General features: G+C 48.9%; 8 protein-coding genes across 8 annotated transcripts; 3 read left to right on the top strand and 5 right to left on the bottom strand.

Annotated features, from left to right (window-relative positions):
- Positions 1 to 81: 81 nt before the first annotated feature.
- Positions 82 to 1,288, top strand: GIQ15_01324 (TLG2-vesicle protein; the record flags this gene model as incomplete). The annotated part of the gene is made up of 3 exons (XM_033548741.1): positions 82 to 422; positions 494 to 913; positions 973 to 1,288. The coding sequence occupies 3 exons, from the start codon at positions 82 to 84 to the stop codon at positions 1,286 to 1,288; spliced, it is 1,077 nt and encodes a 358-aa protein (XP_033409692.1).
- A 1,580-nt stretch (positions 1,289 to 2,868) lies between these two features.
- Positions 2,869 to 6,090, top strand: GIQ15_01325 (uncharacterized protein; the record flags this gene model as incomplete). The annotated part of the gene is made up of 1 exon (XM_033548742.1): positions 2,869 to 6,090. One exon carries the CDS (start codon positions 2,869 to 2,871, stop codon positions 6,088 to 6,090), a length of 3,222 nt encoding a protein of 1,073 aa, XP_033409693.1.
- Positions 6,091 to 6,585: 495 nt separating this feature from the next.
- GIQ15_01326 (thioredoxin reductase) lies at positions 6,586 to 7,779 on the bottom strand (the record flags this gene model as incomplete). The annotated part of the gene is made up of 3 exons (XM_033548743.1): positions 6,586 to 6,713; positions 6,778 to 7,677; positions 7,758 to 7,779. The coding sequence occupies 3 exons, from the start codon at positions 7,777 to 7,779 to the stop codon at positions 6,586 to 6,588; spliced, it is 1,050 nt and encodes a 349-aa protein (XP_033409694.1).
- An 890-nt stretch (positions 7,780 to 8,669) lies between these two features.
- GIQ15_01327 (uncharacterized protein) lies at positions 8,670 to 13,064 on the bottom strand (the record flags this gene model as incomplete). Its single annotated transcript, XM_033548744.1, has 6 exons — positions 8,670 to 9,607; positions 9,668 to 9,963; positions 10,031 to 10,236; positions 10,295 to 10,420; positions 10,486 to 11,753; positions 11,822 to 13,064. The coding sequence occupies 6 exons, from the start codon at positions 13,062 to 13,064 to the stop codon at positions 8,670 to 8,672; spliced, it is 4,077 nt and encodes a 1,358-aa protein (XP_033409695.1).
- A 974-nt stretch (positions 13,065 to 14,038) lies between these two features.
- On the bottom strand, positions 14,039 to 14,983 carry GIQ15_01328 (uncharacterized protein; the record flags this gene model as incomplete). Its single annotated transcript, XM_033548745.1, has 3 exons — positions 14,039 to 14,079; positions 14,132 to 14,199; positions 14,310 to 14,983. The coding sequence occupies 3 exons, from the start codon at positions 14,981 to 14,983 to the stop codon at positions 14,039 to 14,041; spliced, it is 783 nt and encodes a 260-aa protein (XP_033409696.1).
- A 1,182-nt stretch (positions 14,984 to 16,165) lies between these two features.
- GIQ15_01329 (uncharacterized protein) lies at positions 16,166 to 17,014 on the bottom strand (the record flags this gene model as incomplete). The annotated part of the gene is made up of 1 exon (XM_033548746.1): positions 16,166 to 17,014. The coding sequence occupies one exon, from the start codon at positions 17,012 to 17,014 to the stop codon at positions 16,166 to 16,168; it is 849 nt and encodes a 282-aa protein (XP_033409697.1).
- Positions 17,015 to 18,436: 1,422 nt separating this feature from the next.
- GIQ15_01330 (kexin) lies at positions 18,437 to 21,032 on the top strand (the record flags this gene model as incomplete). The annotated part of the gene is made up of 2 exons (XM_033548747.1): positions 18,437 to 20,202; positions 20,267 to 21,032. 2 exons carry the CDS (start codon positions 18,437 to 18,439, stop codon positions 21,030 to 21,032), a joined length of 2,532 nt encoding a protein of 843 aa, XP_033409698.1.
- Positions 21,033 to 22,568: 1,536 nt separating this feature from the next.
- On the bottom strand, positions 22,569 to 23,576 carry GIQ15_01331 (metallophosphoesterase domain-containing protein 2; the record flags this gene model as incomplete). Its single annotated transcript, XM_033548748.1, has 1 exon — positions 22,569 to 23,576. The coding sequence occupies one exon, from the start codon at positions 23,574 to 23,576 to the stop codon at positions 22,569 to 22,571; it is 1,008 nt and encodes a 335-aa protein (XP_033409699.1).
- Between the last annotated feature and the right edge of the window lie 1,257 nt (positions 23,577 to 24,833).

Below are 24,833 nucleotides of genomic sequence, written 5' to 3' on the forward strand. Positions count from 1 at the left end.
CCCTCGTTAGAGCCTGTACACCTGCCATGGAGTCGACCGCATACCGGCCTGAGCCGAAACAGGCGGAGTTCTATATTCACAATGCCTTCTGCCACAACAGATGCAACCGGCTTTCGTGATCGAGCAATCAACGGAATGGCGAGATCATATAAACGAGTGTCGGATACATTTGGAAAGATGACGATACTGCAGAGGATAGGGACGGTGTTCGCTGGAATTGGTGCGATAATCCTCGGACTTGGCTTCATGGCTGTTACGGGACAGATATTCGCATGGCTGGGACCCGTGGCCAAGGACTGGGAGAATGCGCCGCTTGCATACGTTATAGTATGGCTATGCACATTTTTGATATCCTTTCCTCCGATGGTTGGATGGTCGACAGTTGGAACTGTGGCCGGGTTTATCTTTGGGATTTGGAAAGGGTACGTTAACTTATTTGCATCCATTGTTAGCTGTGAATGGACCTCTGATCTGACATTTTTATATTGCATAGATGGGCGGTATATGCATCCGCAAGTGTTATTGGGTCGACTTGTTCCTTCTTCGTTTCGCGTACAGTTCTATCCAAGTTCGTCCAGCGGCTCATGAAGCATGATAAGCGATTTGCCGCATTATCATTAACCCTGAAATACGACGGGTTGAAACTTCTATGCATGATCCGATTATGCCCGCTGCCGTACTCACTATGTAACGGTGCTGTTTCGACTTTCCCAACAGTGAACCCGTTCATGTATGGTCTTGCCACGGCCATCATTTCGCCAAAATTCCTTGTACCCACATTTATCGGCAGCAGGCTGAGGATTTTATCCCAGGATGGCGGGGAAATGAGTGCTGGCTCCAAAGCAGTCAATATCATAAGTATTGTCATCAGTGTAGGAGCCGGTGTCTTTACAGGGTGGTACATTTACAAACGGTATGTCAGGTATTACCTCTCCTTTACATTCATTTTCTAAATCATGTTTCTGTTATTAGCACCCTTGCCCGCGCCAAGCAGCTTGAGGCCGAGGAGCGCGCCAACCTTCGTGGTCCAACAGCAAATAATCGATCCGACCCAGAGGGGTTTGAGGATAGCTTAAATGGTATGTCAGCACCAAACGCTCTTGCAAGGGACGAGGAAGAGGCCTTCGGTTTCGACGATGATGTGGCTATTGATATTGATGACGATAATATCGTCCTCGATCCTCAGTATCACGATTTTACGGATAATGAGTCGGATATATTTGCTGACGGTGATGGAGACGACAAAGACGAAGCTTATAAGTTACACCGACACGTGGATTCGAGATAATTTTATAGTCCCCATTCGAACTTTATCATTGTGATGATATGACTTCTTCGTTTTTTCACTTGAATTTATTCTTCCATGGTGTTTCTTTGGTTTGAGGAGGGTTTTGGTCAAGGTGTGTATAGATTGGATAGGTGCCGTTCATGGAGTTATTGCCTTGGTTCTTATATGGGTGGAATGTTTCACTGGCCGCACTTACTATACATATTATCTATCCTGTTAAACATGGCAGTCTAGGTATATATATTGTCTTGCTCCATATATCACTAGTCTCACATCCTTTCCGTATTACACTTAATCTCTATCCTCACAGCTAGATATTTAGCATTATGCATGTGAAATGATTTCTTGGATGAACAGATTCAATGCTTGTTCCTAGCATATATTTGATATGGCGCAGAGTTGGCATTTGACACAGGGTAAAAAAAATATCAATTACGTCAGTTCTTTACTTATCCTCGTCATAGTCTTGAAAAAACCAGTGTCGTTTACTTATTTCGTAAAGCTACGGGTCCTTTTCAACCGAAGTCTTCCCATTGTCCCATACATACTGCTCTGTTTTTTTCGCGTGTTCAAATGCGTCGTGAGGTACCCACCCATCGGGTTCCATGCCATCTCACTAATTAGTTCCATTATAGAATCCATGAATCTGAGAGCCAAGCTCAGCGCTACCCTTTTTTCCGCATCTTGCTCACTAACCACAACGGGGCATGGAGGAGTAGTACCGTTAGGAGTGCCAGAGACGATATTTGCCCAATCTACTGATATCTCCGCGATATCGAGTTGAAGGGGGTCGCTAAGGCCTTTCCATGGAGTACTCGTTCAGCTAAACGGCGAGGTTCATTATAACTGCGGGAAAATAATATCAGTACTTCGAACGTTAGAAATAGAGATATTACATACACCCATCTCTTCAGTAGCCTGTAAGTAAGGGTTCTCTATGTGTAGCCATGCTAGAGATCATCTTGCTCCTATGCAATACCTGCATACTCAGAAACGCCATGGTATCATAGATTGTGGACTGCACTATAAAGGCCAAATTTATGACCGCTGAAGATAAAAATTCCACAACGGGAATATAGCCTGGCCATTACCGGAAGTGAGGCCCTTCTCGGAGCCATCGAATGGCCAACTGACGGATTGCTCTATCAACTATGGTACTGGCAGCAGCACAGGTAGAAGTGATCCCTAGCAGTTGGCAGCACATGATCACATATTCATATATAGACAGAGGCCCTTTATCTGGAGAATATGGCCTTCATGATAGCACCGAGATGTGATGTTGTATAGTTAAAAGATGAAGTTAACTCTCGACGTCAAAATAACATGTCACGTGCTTCTTCATATTTTTTGCGACAAGCCTTCAAGGACAAGCCTAAGAACAAGCCCAAGAGCAGGCATCAAGTAGGTATATGGACAAGTTTAGGGGGCTAACACGCATCGGATATGAACAAGCCTGCCTTTGATAGAACATAAGGGCCCCTACGGGCTCACGGCAGAGGAAGTTGTCGATGTATGGCGCCACCTCCTCCTTTTCCGCATGTTCGACTCCTTTCCACACTAACAACTCCCCGGCTGGCAGCATGGAAGCTCTACAGGCGCCGAATAATGCCGCGGATGAGCAGGATAAGAGCCTGATAATTGAATCAGATATCTCGCCAGACAAGATGGGGATAATATCGATGGCCGCTTTGCCACAAATATCAGAGGATCAACCAAAAACTAACGGCGTGCACTCCAATATCAACCATCAGAGAAAGGAAGAAAGCCAGGACTCGAATGCATCTGATGGCAAGTCTTCGTCATTGTCCTTTTCCTCGCTGCCTTCCTCTTTCCCCCCGTCATTGGCAAGCTCTTCTTGTCCTAGCGAGCTATCGCGGGAACCTAGGTCAGCGGGGGATAGCCATGATGCTCCCAATGGATCGACGGCGTCGATATCAATTAAATCGATATTGCCTTCCGCTTCACTGAATACACGGCTAAAAGCAGCCGTGCCAGTCTCATCGGCCTTACCCACGGACTACGCTACTCTATCAAGCAGGGTAAAGCCGAGGTCGTCAATACCTGCACGCACCCCTTCGTCCGTATATGGGCAGCAATGTGTAGAATCGGCTTACGTCTCCAGACTGAACCCATACGCCCTTCACAAAGGCGAGCAGGAGTTGTTACAAGATCACTTGTGCCATCTCCATGTCACCGCGTACCTCAATATCCGAAACGGTATTTTGCGCCTATGGTCACGCAACCCTATGCTCAGCGTCACGGAAGATGAGGCGCTGGGGTGTGCAAAGGATTGTCGATGGATGCCGCTTGCGTCGGTTTCGTATAACTGGCTCGTTCGGAATGGGTATATAAATTTTGGCTGTGTCGATATCCCAAAGTCACCATCAACTCAGAAACGTGGACGTCGAAAGGATGGCCCGACAATTGTGATAGTGGGAGCTGGTATGGCTGGATTGGGGTGTGCTAGGCAGCTACAGGGGCTCTTTCAGCATTACTATGGCTGCTCCTCGTCCCTCAAAATAATCCTCCTCGAAGGCCGGAAACGAATAGGCGGCAGGATATACTCCCATCCGTTACGGAGTTTGGAAACAAACAAATTACCCCAAGGACTTCGGCCTACAGCGGAAATGGGGGCGCATATCATTGTTGGGTTTGACCATGGTAACCCCCTAGACCCCATTATACGTGCCCAGCTTGCGTTGCGTTACCATCTACTTCGGGATATCTCAACTATTTATGATACGGATGGATCTGCAGTCGATGAGATGAAGGACTCCATGGCAGAAAAATTATACAATGATATCCTGGATAGGTCAGGAACGTATCGGCACAAGGCGGTTGTCACTCCAACCGCTGAAGGAGATAGAGAATTAATCGATTCCGGTCGAGATACTTCCGCTGATGACGGGGTAACGATAAGGGAATTTGAAAATGCTGCAGCATCCGGGACCACTGGAACCTTATTGCCCGCGGCCCGACTTCGACGAGGTGTTGGACACAAGACTACAGATATCAAACCGATAGTCGGACCCCCTCTATCTGACCTTCAGCCTACAAAAGAGCATTCAGCAGCCGTGAGCTGTCAAGCTATGGGCTGGAAACTAAAAAATAATGTTTCTAGTGCCGATTCGCTATCCCTGGATGCTATAGCCAAGGTCTCCGATACCCAAAATCTGGGTGCAGTGATGGACGATGCCATAAATCAGTATCAGAGTCTCCTCGAACTTACTCCGAAGGATATGCGGTTGCTAAATTGGCATTTTGCTAACCTCGAGTATGCTAATGCCGCAAGCGTTGGCCAGCTCAGTCTATCTGGCTGGGACCAAGATATGGGCAACGAGTTTGAGGGAGAGCACGCGCAAGTTGTTGGCGGATATCAGCAGTTACCGCGAGGCCTATGGTCGCTCCCATCAAAGTTAGATGTTCGTACCAAAAAAGCCGTATCCAAAATATGGTATAACACCGACTCGGCACCAAACGAAAAAACTCGAGTTGAATGTGAGGATGGGGAGACTATCTACGCTGATAAGGTGGTCTTTACAGCGCCGCTTGGTGTGCTCAAACACTCGTCCATCAGCTTCACCCCGCCACTTCCTGAATGGAAAACCAATGCGATTGAACGCCTTGGCTTCGGGCTATTAAACAAAGTGATCCTTGTCTTCAATGAGCCGTTTTGGGATGTGCAAAGGGACATGTTCGGTCTACTAAGAGAACCAAAGGTCGAGGACAGCATGTCCCAAGACGACTATCGTGCAGGTCGTGGGCAGTTTTATCTCTTCTGGAATTGTATTTCGACCAGCGGTTTACCCATGCTTATTGCTCTAATGGCTGGAGAATCAGCCCACAAGGCCGAAAAATTGTCTGATACCGAGATTATCAATGGTGTAACCGCTCAATTAAGGAATATCTTCAAAGATAAGACAGTTCCGGACCCCCTTGAAACTATTGTCACGAGATGGGGACAAGATAGGTTTGCTAGAGGGAGCTACTCTTATGTAGCAGCGAATGCACTCCCTGATGACTACGACGCAATGGCTAAGTCGATCGGCAGTTTATATTTTGCTGGTGAGGCGACATGCGGAACCCATCCGGCAACTGTGCATGGAGCCTATCTCTCAGGGCTACGTGCCGCCAGTGAAGTTATCGAGTCGTTCCTTGGTCCGATTGATATCCCATCCCCCCTCGTACCTGCAAGAAGCAAAGTATCAAATAACGCTTCGATCCCGACCACACCGACTACCACCTCCCCTCAGAAGAAGCGAAAGGCCGTATCCACACCCAACGGCGTTTCTCACACCGCTCCTTCCACACCAACCGCACCAGCATCTGAAGATGTCCTTCGAAAAGCATATGATGAAGCTATGTGGGCTGCCATCATCTCCGAACTCGGCCCAGCAGAACCTCGCCCCCGTAAACTTGCCTTGAATCCTTTCCTCCTATACCAGAAAGACTACTGGTACATTTGCAAAACAGAATGTGATAACGCGAAATACAAGGCTACTGGGAAAGAAGGCGCAAAGGCCCCTCGCGACGAAATCCGACAAGCACTTGGACAAATGTGGCGCGATGCCAGCGAGGAGATCAAGAAGCCATATCTAGACCAGATGGAGGTCCATCGACGAACGAACGATGAGGATTTTGCGAAGTGGAAAGATCGTGTACTCGAGTGGGAGCGGAGGACGTATGAGGTGAAGGACCAGTGGTGCGTCGAGAACCCATTTGAGACCTTTGCGCAGAATATGAAGGATAACTATCCAGCAAATGGGATACAAGATGGTAGGCAGAAGATGAGGAGGACATGATGAAACTACAAAAACGAGGGGGGAGCGGTGAAGGCATGCAGTTTCTTTACTTCCTGTATACTTCTTTTCCATCTCTGGTTCCTTTCTTACTCTTTCCAGTCAGCATTATGGGAGTTCTGATACGTCAAGAGGATAGGCGTCATGAACGTTCGGTAGGGCACAGGCGGAGCGTTTGAATCTTTACTCGGTCAAGTGTACATTGCATATTTACTCGTTATTCAGGCATTTGTCCTTCAAGAGCTATAGTTGCAAATCAAGCTGTACCACCATACAACTCTAGTAAACAGAAAGGCTAATACAGTCAAGAGATTCGTGTATCTGTTACTACAATTTTCATCATGAACGTGTTTCTTGGATAGGTTTGGTAATGCAAGACTTGGACTTGAATAGAAAACAAGGTCTGTCTATAGAGAACAAGGATATCTACACGAATATGAAATCTAAACGAAAAGTAACAATGCAATCATGTCATCAGGCTCTAACGCAAAAATACACTTAAAGCTGGGGGTTGGTATCTTCTTTAATGGCGGCTTCGTGGGCGGCCTGGGCGGCAGACTCTCCCTCAGAGCTCTCAAGCTCGGAGATGTACTTCTCAGCTTCAAGAGCGGCGATACAGCCGGATCCTATAAAAAGGGTAAGTTAGTGACAATTCCTGAAATTATTGTTCAAGAGAATACATGTACATACCTGCGCTGGTAATGGCCTGTCGGTATCGCTTGTCTTGAACGTCACCGGCGGCGAACACACCGGGTACACTGGTGAAGCTTGTGCCGGGTCGGGTAGCAATGTATCCCTCGTCGTCAGTCTCGAGCTGATCCTTCACTATTTTGGTGGCGGGCTCGTGGCCGACGGCATAGAACAGTCCGCTGGCAGGAACAACCTCCTCAGCACCAGTGACGACGTTCTTGATCTTCAAGTGGGTCATCAGGCCACGGGGGCCGGGCTCTCCAACGATCTCAGTGGCAACGGTGTTGAACTTGACCTCGAGCTTGGCGTGGTTGAGAAGACGGGTGGCCATGGTCTTGGAGGCTCTGAGATGATCCTTGCGGACGAGAACGGTGACGCTGCTGCCGTACTTGGTCAAGAACATGGCTTCCTCAGCGGCGGAGTCACCACCACCAATGACGTAGAGTGGCTTGTTGCGGAAGATTGGGACAGCACCGTCGCATACAGCGCAGGCGCTGACACCGTTCTGCCAGTACTGCTCCTCTCCAGCGAGGTTGAGTCGCTTAGCGTTTGCGCCGGTGGCCATGATGATAGCATCAGCGGTGTGAGCTGGGGCATCCTCGGGGCCATCGGCGTACTCCTTCCATATCTTGAATGGGCGGCTGGATAGGTCGACCCTGGAGATGGTCTCGGTGATAATTTCAGTTCCGAATCGCACGGATTGCTGGCGCATGCTGTCCATCAACTCTGGGCCAGAGATACCGGCTGGGAAACCGGGGAAGTTCTCAACCTCGGTGGTGGTGGTGAGCTGACCGCCAGCTGCGGTGCCACCGGCAAGCATACCCTCGTACATGACAGGCTTTAGCTCTGCTCTGGAGAGGTAGATCGCAGCGGTGTGAGCAGCGGGGCCGGAGCCGATGACTATCACCATAAGTCAGTACTGAGACTCCTGGCGCAAACAATGAAGAGAACGACGTATCCTGCACCATGGATATACTTACTGACAACCTTGGAGTGCGCCATTCTGCTTGATATAGGACTTCTAAACGCTGAAGAAGGGTTTGAAAAGACGGAAGGGTTCGGAGAGGTGGTGCGTTGCTGAACTGATGTTACGGCGACCAGAGAGAGTCCAATACTTGATCGGACTGAGGCGAAGGGGAATCTGCGAAAGAATGAGGGAAACAGGGTGGCGGTGGTGCCTTTAAAGACTTATCAACGAGAGGGAGTCGGCGGTAGGGTTTGCGCGGTGGGGACGGAGCACGAAGGCAATTTGGGCGCAGGCGAGGGGTGTCGGGGTCGAGAGCGAGGATGAAGCAGAGGGGATCTGGAGCAGGGGCGCCACTTGCCGACCGCCAGCCAGACATCGATATTTAAAAGCGGTTTGAGGGTGGTTTGAAAGCGTGTTGCAGGCGCAAGTTGCAGCTTTCTCGCGATCTTAGAAATTCGAACGTTCTAAATTACCAATCAAGGATCGGATATTCTCGCAGTCACGTGATATGGGTTTCAGCCCTGGCTCCAAGACGCCCTGAAGAAAACAGATTATTTTTAACTGGGTAGAAGACGGAGAATGGACGAGAAAAGAGGCCAATGGGCGGCTCGGAATACGTATAACATGCGACGGGCCGATGCGAGGCCAATCGGCGTCTGCCAAATATTCTTTTGGGGTATAGCTAAGGGGGAGGATCAGAAACCGTATAGATGCCGATGAACGCCTCTAGCAGACCCAGAATAAACCCACATACACTAAAACAAGCAAAACAGGAGGGGAGGATGAAACATGCTTAGACGATTCCCCCCTCGTTCCTTATCTTCCTCCCTTTTTCCCTGGGGCTGGCGAGATCGCTGCTGATTAACCTCGCTGCCAAATGCACCCAACCTCTCGTGTCTAGAACCGCGGACGATCACATCGGATTTCAAAGAATCCCCAGCCATTTCTTCTTCCTCGGACGGTACGCCTCCACGCCGCTGTATCCATGCTCACCGTCACCGTCATTAGCCGGTTGCATGGCCGCATTGAAATAATGGTGTCCTCCCTGAGGCTGTGGCGGCTGCGGCAGCATCCTCGGTGAGGCCACTTCGCCCGTTCGGCCACCTTGGACGAGGCGGGGAGAGCCGCTGGCATCGTCGTCATAGTACCCGTGCCCGCCTTCCCCAGGGTTGGGCTCGTAGTCGCGATAGGCCTCGTTCTCGGCCTGTCTCTCCTCGCCTTTGTCATTGTTTGGCTCTGGCCCGTCGACCTGTACCGCGCTGTTGTTCTTACGGTGCCTGAGTTTCCACCATTGCTTTTTCTCGGCTTCGATGCTTGGTTCGAATTCTCCATCGAAAGATAGCGCAGGTACTAGAACGTGGTAAGGTACTGTGATCCCGGCCGGGTCTCGGGGCTTGACTTCACAATTAAATGTAATGTGCAGCCCGCCCTCGAGATTAATAAAGTGATGCAGGTCTGGCCCGCCCTTTGCTGCCTGCTTGATCTCTCGCATACTCAGGTCGGTGCGGCGTCGGACAAATTTGTTAGGCAGCGAGGAGCTATCGCCGTCGCCGTCACCGGACCCAGGATGTCCTGGAATGTTTGCATCGCTGTGTGTCTGCTGTGGGAAGTGACTCCCATCTCGTCGTGACCGTCCGTCATCATAGCTCATGCGTTGTGTAAACTGGTCTTGAGGAATAGGGTGGCTGATCTGTGGGCGCTGGCTACTACGAAGCGATAACCGCCGCATGAGCCCATTGGCCGGCTTGTCGCCCCGGGACATCGACAGCGTTCTCCCTAGCCTTCCCGGACGCAAATCGGTAGAGGATGCCGGAGAGCCCGGGGAAACGGTTTCATCTGGGGGTGTAGGTGGAGGAGTAGATCCTGCGGGCCAGCCGTTAGCTGTTATAGTTTCTACGGGACTATGTGTACACGGTAACATACCTGGGGCGTATTCTCTGATAGAACACCAGTTTCTTCTAGGCAAGAGACGCTTATTATTTCGTGGTCGTCCTTCCACGTCGTGCAGAAACACCGCTCGCATATCCTCAAGCGTCTTTAGATCCAGTGTATGCACCTTGTTGCGTCGGTTAAGGGTATCGGTCATGATTTCCGATAGGGGCGCATCCACTATTGGAGACGATATGACGTTTGGCATATATCTGTAGTCCTTGTCTTTAGGTATCTGTAAGTTGGGATCCGAGTAAAATTGGCCGATTGCCGCCAAGTTTGCTCCACCTCTATAATACAATGCGTTAGCAAATAGACATACAAGGAGTAATAAGATGTCAGGCGATCGATACATACCCCAAGATGGTAACTCTCATCGACTTCTCAGCCGCAAGTTCCTGGAGATCTTCAACTAGCCACTTTCGTTCTAGCTTATGTTGCTTTGCGGTCCATTGATCATCCATCTTCTCAGAGGTATTCTCGATTTTAGTGCTCGGGTTACGGAACACGCCATTTCGTCCAAGAGCTTTTGCAGGGCCCTTGAGAACTCCCTCGATTAATGTCTACTCCCTCGAGGTTAGTATACGCTATATTGCATGCGGAAGTCGATGTGATACATACTAGTCTTGGGAATGCAACCGGCACTCCCACCAACACTAATAGATGCTTCACTTCTCCCTTGACAATCTGTTGATGGCATCGATCCCAGATCAGGTCATAACTTTCATCAATCATAATATCCATCCTCTGAATCATCGTGTCAGTGGTGATACTAGGTTACAATTAAAGGAAAGGAGAGGGGATTACCATACCGAACGTTCAGTGCGGCAATCAATTGCCAGTAGGGCTACTCTCTCACCCAGATTCATGAGCAAATTCCTGCTCTTTTGTCGAATATATGGCCCCTCAGCCGAACCAAGAAGCCAACTTGGCTCATCCATATCTGTCTCCTCCACAGCAGTTTGATGCTGGAAGAGCAAGTAATACTTGAACGCAACATTTCCTAACCCGGCAAATACCGGAGATTTCATCAATTCATCCGTGAACGACCCGTACCCGCCAATAATATCATTATCGTCCCACATATTAACCATCGGGATCTGAGCGTTCGCCATTCCAAAGAGCCCCTGAGAGAACCAAGCGGCATAGTTTTCTAGGTAAAATTCCTCCAATTCTCCCTTGATATCCAGGTTCAGGGGGTACTCGTATTTCTCGTTTTTCCCTTTCATCTCAAGCCATTTCCGGAAATGGTCGGCTTCCACGGTGATGGGGTTATTGTTGATTTGCGTACCTCCACCGATCATGACGTGGAAGGGACGTGTTTGGTGAGAATTTAAAGCGTCACGCCACATTGGATCGGGACCACTGTATTTGTCCGTGTCGACAGACATACTGAATCCGTTCCCAGTGTGATATAAAATGTTCATCGCCTGGCCCTTTGCCGGCACCCAGAAGCCGACCACCGAGCCATTGTTGATGCGGTATGCAACATGTTCCTGCTTGTCTCCTAGTTCGATTTCCAAGCTGAACCGCCAGAACGTCACATCTCGAGCAGGATCAACATATAGTCGACTTGCTTTAACCACTTTGTATTTTCCGACCATTTCTCCGTCTATTCCTTGAATCCTTATGGCTGGCGGTAGAGAAACGCGGTGGCTAGCGCCGTAGTCGATTTGGCTAGGAGAGCGTTCGAATAATCCCTCTTCAGTTTCATCATAGCAAAGGTCTAATCCTTCCTCGATATGATCTACCGGTTTGACGTAGAGCAGGTTGCCGTTTCTTCCCACTTTACCCAAGCCTGCTATGGGGTCAACATATTCTGGCGCGAGAGGTGCAGCGTGATCGCCAGGGACATCTGATGGCGGGGGTGGAAGCAGATCCCTCGGCTGGGAAAATATTCTAAGCGTAGGTGGTGTGTCATAAAATGAAGCAGAGTCCTGGGTGACTATCATAATGGACCCTCTCCAGATCTCTCGCTCGGTGGGCCTGCTTGGTAGACCTACTATCTCCTTTGTTGTTCCTGTAAATCGAAGTAGAGGCCCACACTTTAGGTATAGAGGAGGATTGAAAGGTGTGTTTTCTATAGCAGCGATGTTAGCGGTCGTTAAGGCAGTGGGTATATAAAACGCCATAATCTAAACAACTTACTCTTGAGAGAGACCCTAGGCAGCCCGCTCTCGACGCCTCTATGGGCATTTCTAGCTCCCCTTCCACCTCGTCCTCTCCACTCCCTTTCCATCTCCGGTACTCGAAGGTCGAAATCGGTCAAACATAAACGACCGACAACGGCATGTCTCCATTCAGAGACTGGTGGAGGGGTTGGCGGAGGAACCGCGAATGAGACAGAGGCATGCTTTTGCTTAGTTTGGCCATTTTTCGGCTCCTCGATTTGCTCATGCGTTTCTGGCTCCATTTCTCTTGTCTGGGGAATCGGTTCGAATAATTCCCTAGGTTTCTGTACTTGCTGTCCTTGAGGTAGAGCACCTCTAGACTGTTGATCATAGAAATTCGGATCCGGGAATGGCGCGCGTTCGTTAAACCCGGGAGTGGCATCGTAGCCCATTGGAACAGCCTGCTCATATTGGAACCCTTCTCTTTTATCATCAGAAAACTGATCTTCATCTGGCTTCTTTGACTCGATCTGAGCGCTCTCGCGAAGCTTGTCTTTCTGCTTAGTGCTTAGACTTCGCAGTAGCCCGGCTTCCTCGATGGTCGTCGGCCTAGGCGCATTCTCCTTGTTCATAGCATTGTCTGGGGCAAGGTGCGGTTTACCACCTGCATCACGGCTCAGCGTGCGGCCATGGCGACCTGCACGAGCTTCCCTCAGAAGCATCTCGGCCTCCTCTACCCTCGCACGTTTCTCCTCCTTACTTATATCGTTCAGCGTAAGTTCTAGCTTCTTCAACGGTGATCGCGCTGGTGCCCATTCTCGAGCAGGCTTCTTGTTTTTCGAGGCGGACTGGGAGCTTTGGCGCGCGGTAGGTGATGCATTGGCACTAGGTTGTGACTGGGTTGGTGAATTGATATTTGGCGACGGTTGATGTTGTTGTGTCGATGGTGACTGTGAGTCTGCTTTCTGGTATGCGCTACTAGGGCTCATGGGAGTATTCATAGGAGTGTCTTGAGCTCCATTGGGCGAAACATTGTCGTATGGTAACTCCTCTTGGCCGCGTTCTTTGGCACGGTCCGCAAATGAGCGGAACCCGTCCCCTTCCTGTGACGATGCCTGGGGAGGTCGTGTTTGCGAGTCCGCTGACATGGTGTATTCGTCTTGGATAAGTGGTCGATCAGAGTAACCACTTGGATGCATGGTTCCGTTCCTTCTTTGGGCTGGTTGATAGTCGTCGAACTCGGGGGGTGGTCGTGACACTGATGCCCTACGAGCAGCCATTGTGCGGTAGGATGCTGAACTTCCAGATATATCTCAACTCGATGGCTCTACAAGCATCGTTTTATACCATCAGAGCTCTAGGCTTTGTTTTGTGGGAGGTCACCAAAGTCGGTAAGGCGCAATTGAAACTACTACTTAGGGAGGTTAATATATCACTACCATCAAGGACACCCAAGGAGAAGCTCAAACTCACCTCGGCCAGCACAAGATAGGATAACCGAGAAATGTAAGCGAGCTGCCAGGACGTTCTGCAGTTGCTTGTCGTATAAAAAAATTATCTCGATGCCGGATCAGCGTCCAAGCTAGCAAGATAAGCTCGATGAGATAAGTTGGGGGATAAGCTCCGGCGGCGGCGAGCTGCCAGATGACACTTCCAACGGCCAACGGGGATACAATGGCAGAGCGTAGAGACGCCGGATGATGATAGCTGTCTGGTCTATCGTGAGAACTGCGCTGCTCGAGGGTGATGTCGACTCTGGCGGTGCGACTGCGGTGGTCTTCGCAGGGCGGGCTTGTGGTGGCTGGCGGCGCCTCCACGTCATTGGGCGCTCGGCCTCGATTCCTTGCATAAGCACGCTCATCTTCAGGGATACAACGCCGGCGTCTTTGTTGACGGTGATATCTCGCTAGCTCTCTCGCTGTCGATGGAGGATGCGGTCCATGGTTGAGCCCGGAGGTCTACCAGTCCTTTACAAAGCTTGGAAGCTCCTTGACGCCACTGTGGCTCCATGTCTTGTCTCCTATCAAGTCCCATAACATCCCTTTCTAGGATGCTGAGGATAGACTTATAGACAAGAACGAGACGGCATAAGGCTACAATGAGCGAGTTTAAGGCCTATAACACGTTTGATAGGGGTTATATCTCAAAGCTATGGTAGGATGCTTCAATAACGAGATTCTAACCCATGGTCAATCCTTTTTAGGCACTGGTTTACAATAAACTGATCATTCTCTCATTCTTCTTTCGGACAGGTCTAGAGACTAGGGGCAGGAATGTGGAAAGCACGGCGAATCACTGTAAAATAGTTAGCGTGAGGAAGGATTAGTTGATTTACGTTCAATTTTACTAACAAGGTCCATTTCAGGTTTGCAGAGCGCGCCCTGATAATCAAATCGGTACAGCGCAACTCGTCTTCTGTCAATGTCATAGTATCCATTACTGATTCAAGTAGTGCTATCCTGAAATGATCATTATAACACTGAATGGCTGCAGCTTCATAAAAACGAGGGAAAAACCCAGCAAACCCCCAGTCGAGAAGACATATCGACTTATCCTCCATCAATATAATGTTGCGGCGGCAGAGATCCATATGACAGAGGACAAGCGGATACGCCGTAAGATCGACAGTCTTCTCCAGCAGTTCAATGCGCCGATTAATCCATGCATTCACATCTACAAGAGAAGAGAACTCCGTTTTGGCGCCGTCATCCCCCCACAGATAGCCATAAGGCACCCCGCCGCCAACTGGACCAGGAACAGTACCGCCTTTTATCTCTCCGAGGTGCGAGATGATTCTTGTCACGCGTTTCGTAATTTTATCATTGGCATCAAGGTTAATTAGCTCTTTCAGGTTCTGCCCCGGTATATATTCCATGAACAGGTAGCCCGTCGGCCACGCTGGACTGGACCGGTCCTGAAAGTAACGGTAAACCTGCGGAACTCGAACAATATCGGGGTCGACATGCTGGTAGGCATAATGTTGCGTCGCTGCCTCGCCGGGTAACACTCCAGCTCCGTATTTGACTGCAACGTTGCCTGGGAGTCGTATCACCCGGTCCCCTAGCTGGAAATTACCGAGCCATTTCTCCTTCTTGGTGCGGTGACAAAGACTGATAAGCCATGATTCAGGAGCGAGTCGAATGAAAGTCCGAGGCGCAAGCCAGAGAAGGCAGTCGGCGAGAAGAGTAATGACACGCATAATATAGACTTGAATAGACGGGAACGCGGGGCTTCAAATTGGAAACAATGATCAGAACGTAAAAAGAAAGCAAAAGCTGGGTGGTATAAATGCTCCTCTCCGACTTCACGAAGAAGTCATCTTAACGCCTTCCCATCATCATGTCGTAAATAAACACAAGAAAACCATGCACTCACTCAATTCAAAGAGGGGGGTCATGCTGAAATATGGGTTTTATATCGTTTTTCTGCGGCTATTTTAGCTCAGTCATTACCTAAGCTAACCGAAGCTCTATTGGCGCTTGAGTTTGTTACTATTATTATGGAGAGTAACGAACGGTTCCCATTGCTCCTTCTACGGAGTACCGGTTCCAGCGCATTTCCCATAACAGTACCAGGTCCATCTCTGTTTCAAGGTTTTCTTAAGATACCCGCCTTATTTATCTTTGATAATAATATTAACCTCAGTATATAGGAACTAGAACAGCGAGCCACAGCGAGCCACAGCGACAGAAACTTGACTAGCACGACTTAAAGAGCGTATTAGTCGACTTAGCACGAGAACTCTATAACTACTCTATGCTAATGCTGAAGCAACCCGTGCTGAGAATGCCACCATTCGTGACGAGAACGCGGCCATCCATGCAAAGCAGATAGTCATCGAGAGGGATAACGCTAATCGACGTGATATTGTTGATTAAAAGATATTCCTAACTAGAATTCATTGTGGAATTGCCTTATTCCCCGGCCATATCTATGGTATCAGATATCCACCTTGGCAGCTTTAACCTAATGAAGTACGTTCCTTCGTTTGTTGAGTTAGATATCTGTTTTGTAGGTATCTCCCAATCAGATGGCAGGTTATCCTGGCCTATCTATCTCTCATTGGTTAAGAAGTTTCTTTATTATCGCTAAGTCTAGGGGCCTTAGGGGGGTAGGCCTTAGGGAGAAGGCTTAGGGAGAAGGCATGGGGAGTGTACGTATAAGAGTATACTAGGTGCCTAGGGAGCCTCACTGTCGATCTACAGGAAATGAGTAGCTCAGAAATAAGGCGGTTGTGGAATCAGTTTCCAATGTCTATGCTTTTAACGAAAATCTTTGTGGTATTCTAATACGTTCTCGCTCGTCATTATATCAAGATTGAAAAAGTGACACCATATTTAAACATCTTTGGGTGAGAGTTGTGATTTGATCACCCTCATTTCTATTGCAAAAAATAAACAGAGAGCAGAATTGCAAACGGCAAAACAGTAAAGGATAGATACATGTTTTTAGTGGCTTTCGACACCCGGGCCTCATAGCTCTCTTCACATTTTTTGAAGAAAGAGGCAGAGTCGTTGGTATTTGGGAAGGGTATATCTGGGACTTCCTTGCCTAGGAACTTGCACAGTGGTTCCCATCCGTCTTCAACATCCCACTCCAACAGTTGATCTTCCGGCACAATGCTTCGTATCATCTCACAATGTTCCGTCAAAACCTGGATCGAATTTTGTTCAAAATCGCCGCGGTAAAACCAGTGCAAGGTGCCGCGGTAAAACGCTTGCTGGGCCCAAAAGAGGTCCGTGTTAAAGAAACTTTTAAACCAGAATCCCCAGTCTCTAGAGTGTACGATGATGGTATTCATGACGCTCTTATGCCATGCTCTAACGTCCCGACGCATGTTGAGGACGACTTTTGCCTTGGGGTATGCCGCAATAAGTTCCGGTGCAAAGACGTTAGCGGCATGATCAGTTATGGCCACACAGTGGCCCACGACTCGATCAAACTCGGCAGCTGATATGGCGAGTTCTTTCGAGCCTGGATGTCGTGATGCGTTGTGCTTCAATCTTTGGCGGTGAAGTAGATACCATGCCTTATCGTCGGGTGGGTTCATAATCACGTCAAACCCATGGTAGGTATGGTCGTAGCCCAGATGGAGCAAGGCTGCTCGAAGAGACCATGTGCCAGATCGAGAAGGGCCAACACAGAGAAGCTCCATTGGGCGTGTGCGGACACGGGAAGGCGGGCTCAAAGGGTAAAGGTAGTCTTTGATTTCCTCCATGACTGGGACCATGGTTCCTTGTTAATTCCCTGAACGCGAAGGTGGGTTGGGGTCACAATATGTGCCCAAGCCGAACCAGGACAGGAAAACGAATGTAAAATAAAACAAGAAAAGCAGAGTGCATGAGAGAGGGAGGGAGAGAAAGGGATAGGGAGGGAGAGGGAGAGAGAGTGCGTGTGTGGTAAAGGAAGAAACAGATCGAAGGAAGGGTATATATATAGGAAACGCTTCCTACTGGGCAGTGCCACCCTGACAATCGTTTGAGCCATGGCAATCTTCGGAGCCTAAGGGCCTGCAACCAGGTAAAGATGGTCGCCTTGGACCATTGTCAATCGACTGCTTCGGCGCGAATCATCATTTTTTTTAACTTTAACGATCAGTTATCAAAAATCGGTGACTTGGCAACCCCGGGCCAAATTGATGGGCAACGCGGCGGTGTCCCCAACCATGAGCCAGCTGACTCCAAGGATCCTGTAAGGGTTTGTCCGGATTACGAACTCGAGGGAGCCTGCTGCAGGACAGACAGGGTCTCTCCTTCGAGATGTATCTAGCTTATATGCATAAATACAACACGTGTTGTAGTAAAATATATCCCAAGCCCCTGAGGAGAATATATTTTGTGGTGCTTATATAAGGAGCTAATTTTTAGTAAGCAGAGTATATCTTATCACGTGTCCACAGGAATAAAGATGGTCCGAAGACTAATCCGGTTATCGGGATAAATATTATCCGTAACTCCAGTCTAAAGAAATATACGTAAATACTTAGTTATCACGATGAAAGAAGCCACATATTCATAAAGAAGGCTGTTTCGTTATATAGAATAGCTAAATGGAGCATTGTCGATGGGGTGTTGATAGATATGTATTAAACGAGGTGACGACTGACAGCGGCCTGGACCGCTGGTTTGGTTGTCGTATACAGGAGTGGCGTCGCCCCTGACGGAAGATCATCCAGCGGCGAACAGCTGCCATTTTTTAATTCCCCGGTGCCTCTTTTTCTTATATTAACATCCGTCTTTTATCCTTCGTTAACAGTATCAGTAAATTCTGCATTTAAAAATACTCGCGGTTGTTCTTGGAGTGGATTCGCATCGTAATTGTTCTTGCTATCAAATTAAATGTAAGTGGACTGCACGGCCTCAGGCTCCTCGAGCTAAACCACCCTGTTTCTCGACCATCCCGACCAACGACCCTTTCAGAAACCCGAACACTCCTTTACGGCTCTCGAGACCTACGGCCCATCTGCTTTTTTCACCGTTATATTCGACTCATCACATCGCGCGATAAATATTCCTCGCCTCGAATATTTTTCCGCCTAGCCTTAAGCACACGTCACCTTCTCCGGGCCCGAGTCGAATGCACGCCAATCGATAATTCCGTCGGGTTGAAAACCACCCGGTTTGCGGTCTTCCCGTAGCGCAACCGCGCAGATATGAAGCTTCAAAATATATTCCATTTAACGGCTCTGTTGATCGGTGCAGGCGCGACTAACGCTTCGTTATACCGCCGAGACCACGATGTCCATGATTATTTTGCCGTCCATCTACACTCCTCCGTATCGCCGGACCAGGCAGCACGATTACTGGGAGCTCGACATGAAGGCCAGATAGGAGAGCTGGAAGGACATCATACGTTCTCTTTACCAAGAGAAAGAAGTGGTGATTTGAACAAGATATTGGATGACCTACAGAGCAGAGCGCGTCGTCGAAGATCGTTGGAAGCTCGTGGGGAATATTTTGAAAGAGATGGACTGGACGGTGTATTATGGTCTGAAAAGTTGAAGCTGAAGAAGCGTCTGCACAAACGGGTTCCTCCGCCTATGCCACGAGGGCCCGTCGCTGTCAACGGCCGTTCACCCGACCAAGCCCCAGATCCTGCTGCTTCAACGAGACAGAATGAGATTGCAGGCACATTGGGTATCAGAGACCCGTCTTTCAAGCAGCAGTGGCATCTTTTCAACCCCATACACCCTGGAAATGACCTCAACGTTACAGGTCTGTGGCTAGAGGGAATCACTGGAAAGGGAACTATATCCGCCATTGTTGACGACGGTCTGGATATGTATAGCAACGACCTAAAGGATAATTACTTTGCAAAGGGCTCCTACGACTTTAACGAAATGCAACCCGAGCCCCGGCCCTTGTTGGACGATGATAAGCATGGCACTAGATGTGCAGGCGAGGTTGCTGCCGTCCACAATGATGTTTGCGGTGTCGGTGTTGCGTATGACGGCAAGGTCGCTGGAATCCGTATTCTATCCAAGTCCATCTCCGATGAAGATGAAGCTGTGGCTGTCAATTACGGGTTCCAGGAAAACCAGATTTACTCTTGCTCATGGGGCCCAATCGACGATGGAAGGACAATGGATACTCCTGGCCTTTTGGTTCGCCGAGCCATAGCCAACGGAATTCAAAAGGGACGCGGAGGAAAGGGCTCTGTTTTTGTATTTGCTGCCGGAAATGGAGCCCACCATGAGGATAATTGTAACTTCGATGGTTATACCAACAGTATCTTCAGCATTACTGTGGGTGCTGTTGATTGGAACAATGACCACCCATACTACTCTGAGTCCTGCTCTGCGCAGCTGGTGGTGGCATACAGCAGTGGAGGCGGCGGCTCTATTCATACTTCAGACGTTGGTGCCAACACTTGCTCGTCTCAACATGGTGGAACCTCTGCGGCCGGACCTTTGGTTGTTGGAGTAATGGCACTTGTTCTCCAGGTTCGTCCGGAGTTGAGCTGGCGTGACCTGCAGTATCTACTCGTTGAAACTGCCGTTCCAATCAATGCAACTGCCCCAGGATGGCAAACCACGAGTATTGGCAAGAAGTTCAGCCATGATTTCGGTTATGGCAAGGTTGACGCATACTCTACGGTCCAATTCGCTAAAGAATGGAAGCCGGTTAAACCACAGGCTTGGTTCCACTCGCCCTGGCTAAAGGTCTACCATGACATTCCTCAAGGTGACAAGGGCCTTTCCAGTTCTTTTGAAATAAAGGACGAGATGCTTAAGGAACATAACCTGGAGCGAGTTGAACACGTGACCGTCACTATGAATGTGAACCACACTCGACGTGGTGACCTCAGCGTTGAGCTTCGCAGCCCAAGTGGTGTAATCAGCTACCTTAGTACTACTCGATCTCAGGATGACGAGAGGGCCGGATATGCCGACTGGACATTCATGTCTGTTGCTCACTGGTAAGGCTATTCTAACTCCTTCATTTATCTATGTACACAGCTAACAATAGTTTTCACATCATAGGGGTGAAAATGGACTAGGAAAGTGGACTGTCATTGTCAAAGATACCCAGGTTAACGAATATAACGGAACATTTGTTGACTGGAGGCTTACTCTATGGGGAGAGTCCATCGACGGCAGCATTCAAAAGCTTCACCCCTTACCCGATGTTCATGATCACGACCATGATACCAGCATACCCGCCCCCCACGTTGATACGACCAGTGTCAGCCCAGGACCAACCAAGACCAGTCCTCCATTCCGTCCCACCGATAACGTTGACCGACCTACCAAACCAAAACCATCCGGTTCCACCACACCAGATCCAGCAGGCACCGCCGCATCCGCACCCTCGTCAGCACCCTCATCAGGAGCCGAACACTTCCTTCCATCCCCATTCCCCACCTTTGGCGTTTCAAAACATACCCAAATCTGGATCTATGGCTCTATCGGTCTAATTCTCGTTTTCTGCACTGCATTGGGCGCCTATTTCTGGGTTCAGCGACGAAAGCGTCTCCGCAACAACCCTCTGAATGAGTATGAATTCGAGATGGTGGCTGAAGATGAGGAAGGATTCCCACTCAGTGGTGCCGGTGCTGGAGGCAAGAAACATACTCGTCGCGGAGGAGAACTGTACGATGCATTTGCCGGAGGTAGCGATGACGAAGATCCCCTTTTCAGCAGTGGAGAGGACGACTCTCATGAGTACGTTGATGGGGATGAGGATGACGACTCTTATCATGATGATGGACCCGAAGCTACTACCCCAGTGTCTCCAGCTAGACCCTGAGGGACATGAGCAGATGTTTTACTTCGCCCTTTATTATATCCTTATTAGACGTGCATTTCTTCCGTCGGCTTCAGATCATGGCTTGTACTGTTTGATTGCATGAGTGATTCCCCGCCTGTTGTCTTCTCCTACCACTTTTTCTTTTTCTCAAAGCCTGTTATAACTATTTTCATGTTTCCAGATGGCTGGATATATTATACATCTCAACACCATAATTTTGTTCTTAATTGCGTTTTTTTATATGCTTGATATCATGCCTTTTGTACTAAATTTACATTTCTGTATTTGTTCCTTTTCTATTCTTATTTTTGTCTGAGTTTTACGGGTGTGCATTTGTCCCTATTTAGTTGGAGTGTTGTCTTAATTTTTGGCTTAATCAACAACTCAGCATGAGCGCCCGTGGCCTGACACGTCAGGGTTGGCGTACGCCGTCATGATATATAGACTAGTCAATGCCTAGTACTTGGACTAGCCTACTGTCCGTTTCTAGGGCCCGAATGAAGGATATGTTAAGACGTGCTATATAGAGATGAAGCACGGTATACTATAACGAGTTTCGCCGTTTTAGTAAATTCATAAATGAGATCCACTATAGCTTGTAGTGATATTCACTACTATGGAAAATCATAGATAAAAGGTATAGGCAGAGATCCTGCTCTGCCTTGGATATTCGACGCTATTGTCTTCTAGATCTAACACCCTTCATAAAGAAATCATGCCAAGACAAAAAGGCAAATTCGAAATATAAAACGAACAGTCAGATCAATAGCATCATCCTCGTTACCATGAAGAAAAGGAATGCTCCGTATCATTGGGTTAGACGCCTGCAAGAACAGGAATCACGATACTCCAAATAATAATAAAACAATTGACCATACACCATCTTCCCCACTTCATGCCCTTTGCTTAGCTTAACCTCGCCTGTTGATTTCAAGAGATCACGTAGGAAGCCGAGATACAATAAAATAGGCAGACGCTCTGTCGTGTTCTAACTGTGACATATTTTCGGGGGATGGGGTATTGCTAGCAGCAACGCTGTTCCATGATGGGTATCATAGTATCATAAGAGAGGAATGAAACGAGATATGCAATTCATAATCTCATACTGCCTTAGTGTGGAATATGAGTTTCTCAGTAACTCTACTCCTATTAGGAGTTGGCTGGTAGAATCTTTGCTCTGTGTGGGTGATTGGGTGAGCGGGTGAGCGGGTGAGTGGGTGAAGGGGAGAGAGGTGCGAGTTCAAGAATTGCTTCGTTGGCGTGCTGAACAGCATAAAAGTAGAAAGCGAGAGAGCGCCGTGAACAGAAAGATGCTCCTTTCCAGTTTGACTCGTCAAGAAGTGTCTTTTATGCGCTAAATGTACATCAGATAAAGGGCTATGCACGACCCGAGATAGTATGGGGAACATAAAAATAAAAAAAGACCAAATAAACAAAATTATGAACTCCAATGTTCATTCCTACCGCTGGCGCCCGGTCCCCATACTCCATAGAAGTTGTAAAAAAAAATATAAAATAGTATCGAGCCAACGAAAACTATATATGGGTCACGATTGGTTCATTAATATTGTCATTTCCATCCAGCAGGTCGCCTATTAAACAGGCGTTGACGAAGGTGGTAAGGGCAGCTTTTGGTTTCTCTATCTCCTGCGTTAAGGAAGGGGCTGCTGGGAAGATGTATTCGTATAAGAAGCCAGCTTGCTCCCATGCCGCTCTTAAAAGCGGACCGAGCCCCTTTCGTTGGCGGTCAATGGCGTCTTCCACGACTGGCACCACTTGCTCGTCAAGGTTGGTAGTTTTCAGTCCGTATCCATCGTGTACATGTCCAAATACGACAAGACGGGGCTTCACTCGCTCAATTTCTTGACCCAAGAAAGCACAGCCGCTCTGTAGGTCGCCGTCCAGATGTTTCGACGGTGGTTCATGCGTTAGCAAGACATCCGTTCCCTCTGGTACGGCTCTTGTCCACACGTCTGTGCCGCGAGGGACGTGGAATGCTCCTGTATGATCAGGGCTCGATGAAATGGACGGCGAGCCATGTATGGCAACTTCACGTCCATTTCCGTGCTCTGGGAATTGTAATGTAACGGATGAATCTCGGAGGTATATGACGCTGCCGAAATTCAAATCACAGACAGTTCTTCCCGGCACGGAGGGGTATCTGTCTGGGTTTCGCTGTGCAAACGGTGGGTCTAGGAGGACGTCGTGTTCGCCGGCGACAAGGATTTTATAGGTGTGTGGTTGGGCGGAGAGCCATGTCAGCTGTGCCTGCAGTTCTTCGAATGTGCCGTTGACCGTCAGGTCGCCGGCGTGGAGGAGAATATCGCCATCCGGCAGCTCAGGTTGCCAGTTATGTGTGTCCGAGATGCAAACTACGGAAATGGGGTGTTCCGGGGCGGATTCGGGCTCCGCCAAAGGTCGATAGCGTTGCCTCCCAGACAGTCTTGCTGTGAATGCCTGGATCCACCGAGTGAAGAAGGACAGGAGGTTGAAAGGGCGCTGGCTCAAGACGAAGGCCTTGTCAACGGGCATCGAGTCGCACATCTGAACAAGCCCATCCAAATAGCGAGAGAAGAGAACTCTATACATAAGAAAACAACACCTTCGAGGTATGGGGCAGAGCGAAAGCTTCAGTCAAAACTCAAAAAGACATGCTTCAACAAAACACAGAGGAGAGGGGGAGAAGATATAAAACAGATCAAGAGGAAGACCAGCGAAATCCGGGGACACACAACACTGGAACCGAGCAGGATTATATATCTGATATATATCACGGCCCTAAAAAGGGGCGGCTGCTGTGCGTCCGGGGGGAAACAGACAAGAGCACACCGACAGAGAGGGTCGTATTAGACCGGCCCCAAAGAGCTGCAAAAGAGGCCAGCGACAGCGATGCCCGTCAACCCGAGGCTTCCAATAGGGTCCTCTCGCCCTGTGGCAGACCTGCATCATGTTCGTCCATTCTGTCCAGGGGCGCAGAAATATCCTAGTATCCTAGAAAGCCCGTAATATATTCACATAAACCACAATGGCTAGCGGTTCCCAGCAGTCTGGTTTCCTATTTAGCTTGTGGGGAAGCCAGGGCGGCCGTATTAATAACCTATTGTTCTCTGCAGAGAACAATAGAAGCCTGCATGAAAAAGTGGCGCTAGTGTCACAGTCGCCCTTCCGCGATACGGCCGCGATACACGACTTTTCGCCGGTTCGATCTTCGACGAGAATGATTTTCGCCATTTTTATACTTCTTCTCAGCGCTAACTGAAACTCGCAGTCAGCCTATCGGCGCTCGTCGAAAATCGCTGGTCTGTTTGCCAGAGCGGTGGTGGTTGCACTGAGCAGGTGCTTGGGCTCACTCATGCCGTTGTATGCATATATCCATCCTCCTCACTACTCCGTATTCCATAATGGCAGTACTGTCCAGATAGCAGATCGAGAGCAGATCGTGGCTCGTTTGCCCAGATATATCACTTGCCATGGCTGAAACGTCGCAATACACACGGCCGTATCAGGTTCTGCCTGAAGGGGAAATAGTTGTACGGAGTCCCTGAGGAGACTCAGGATAGACGACAAGAGTAGCCAGCCACCTCCATCTCGGTGTGTTCGGGTTATCCCGCTTAGTGCTTCGACATTGCTATCGCTTATTGTAAGTTGAGGCTATATCGTGGCCATGCCTGTGCTGTATACTCCGTGCATAGTAAGCAATGACCGGGCTATAAATGACCGTCTCAATGCCAATTCGTCGTTGCAGCCCAAGTACGCTCCACTTGAGCATTTTGATAGCCGGCAGCCCCTCCAGCCGGTGTG

The sequence above is a fragment of the Arthroderma uncinatum genome (genome assembly GCF_011692745.1).
Source record: "Arthroderma uncinatum strain CBS 119779 chromosome Unknown scaffold1, whole genome shotgun sequence".
Classification (NCBI taxonomy): Eukaryota; Fungi; Ascomycota; class Eurotiomycetes; order Onygenales; family Arthrodermataceae; genus Arthroderma; species Arthroderma uncinatum.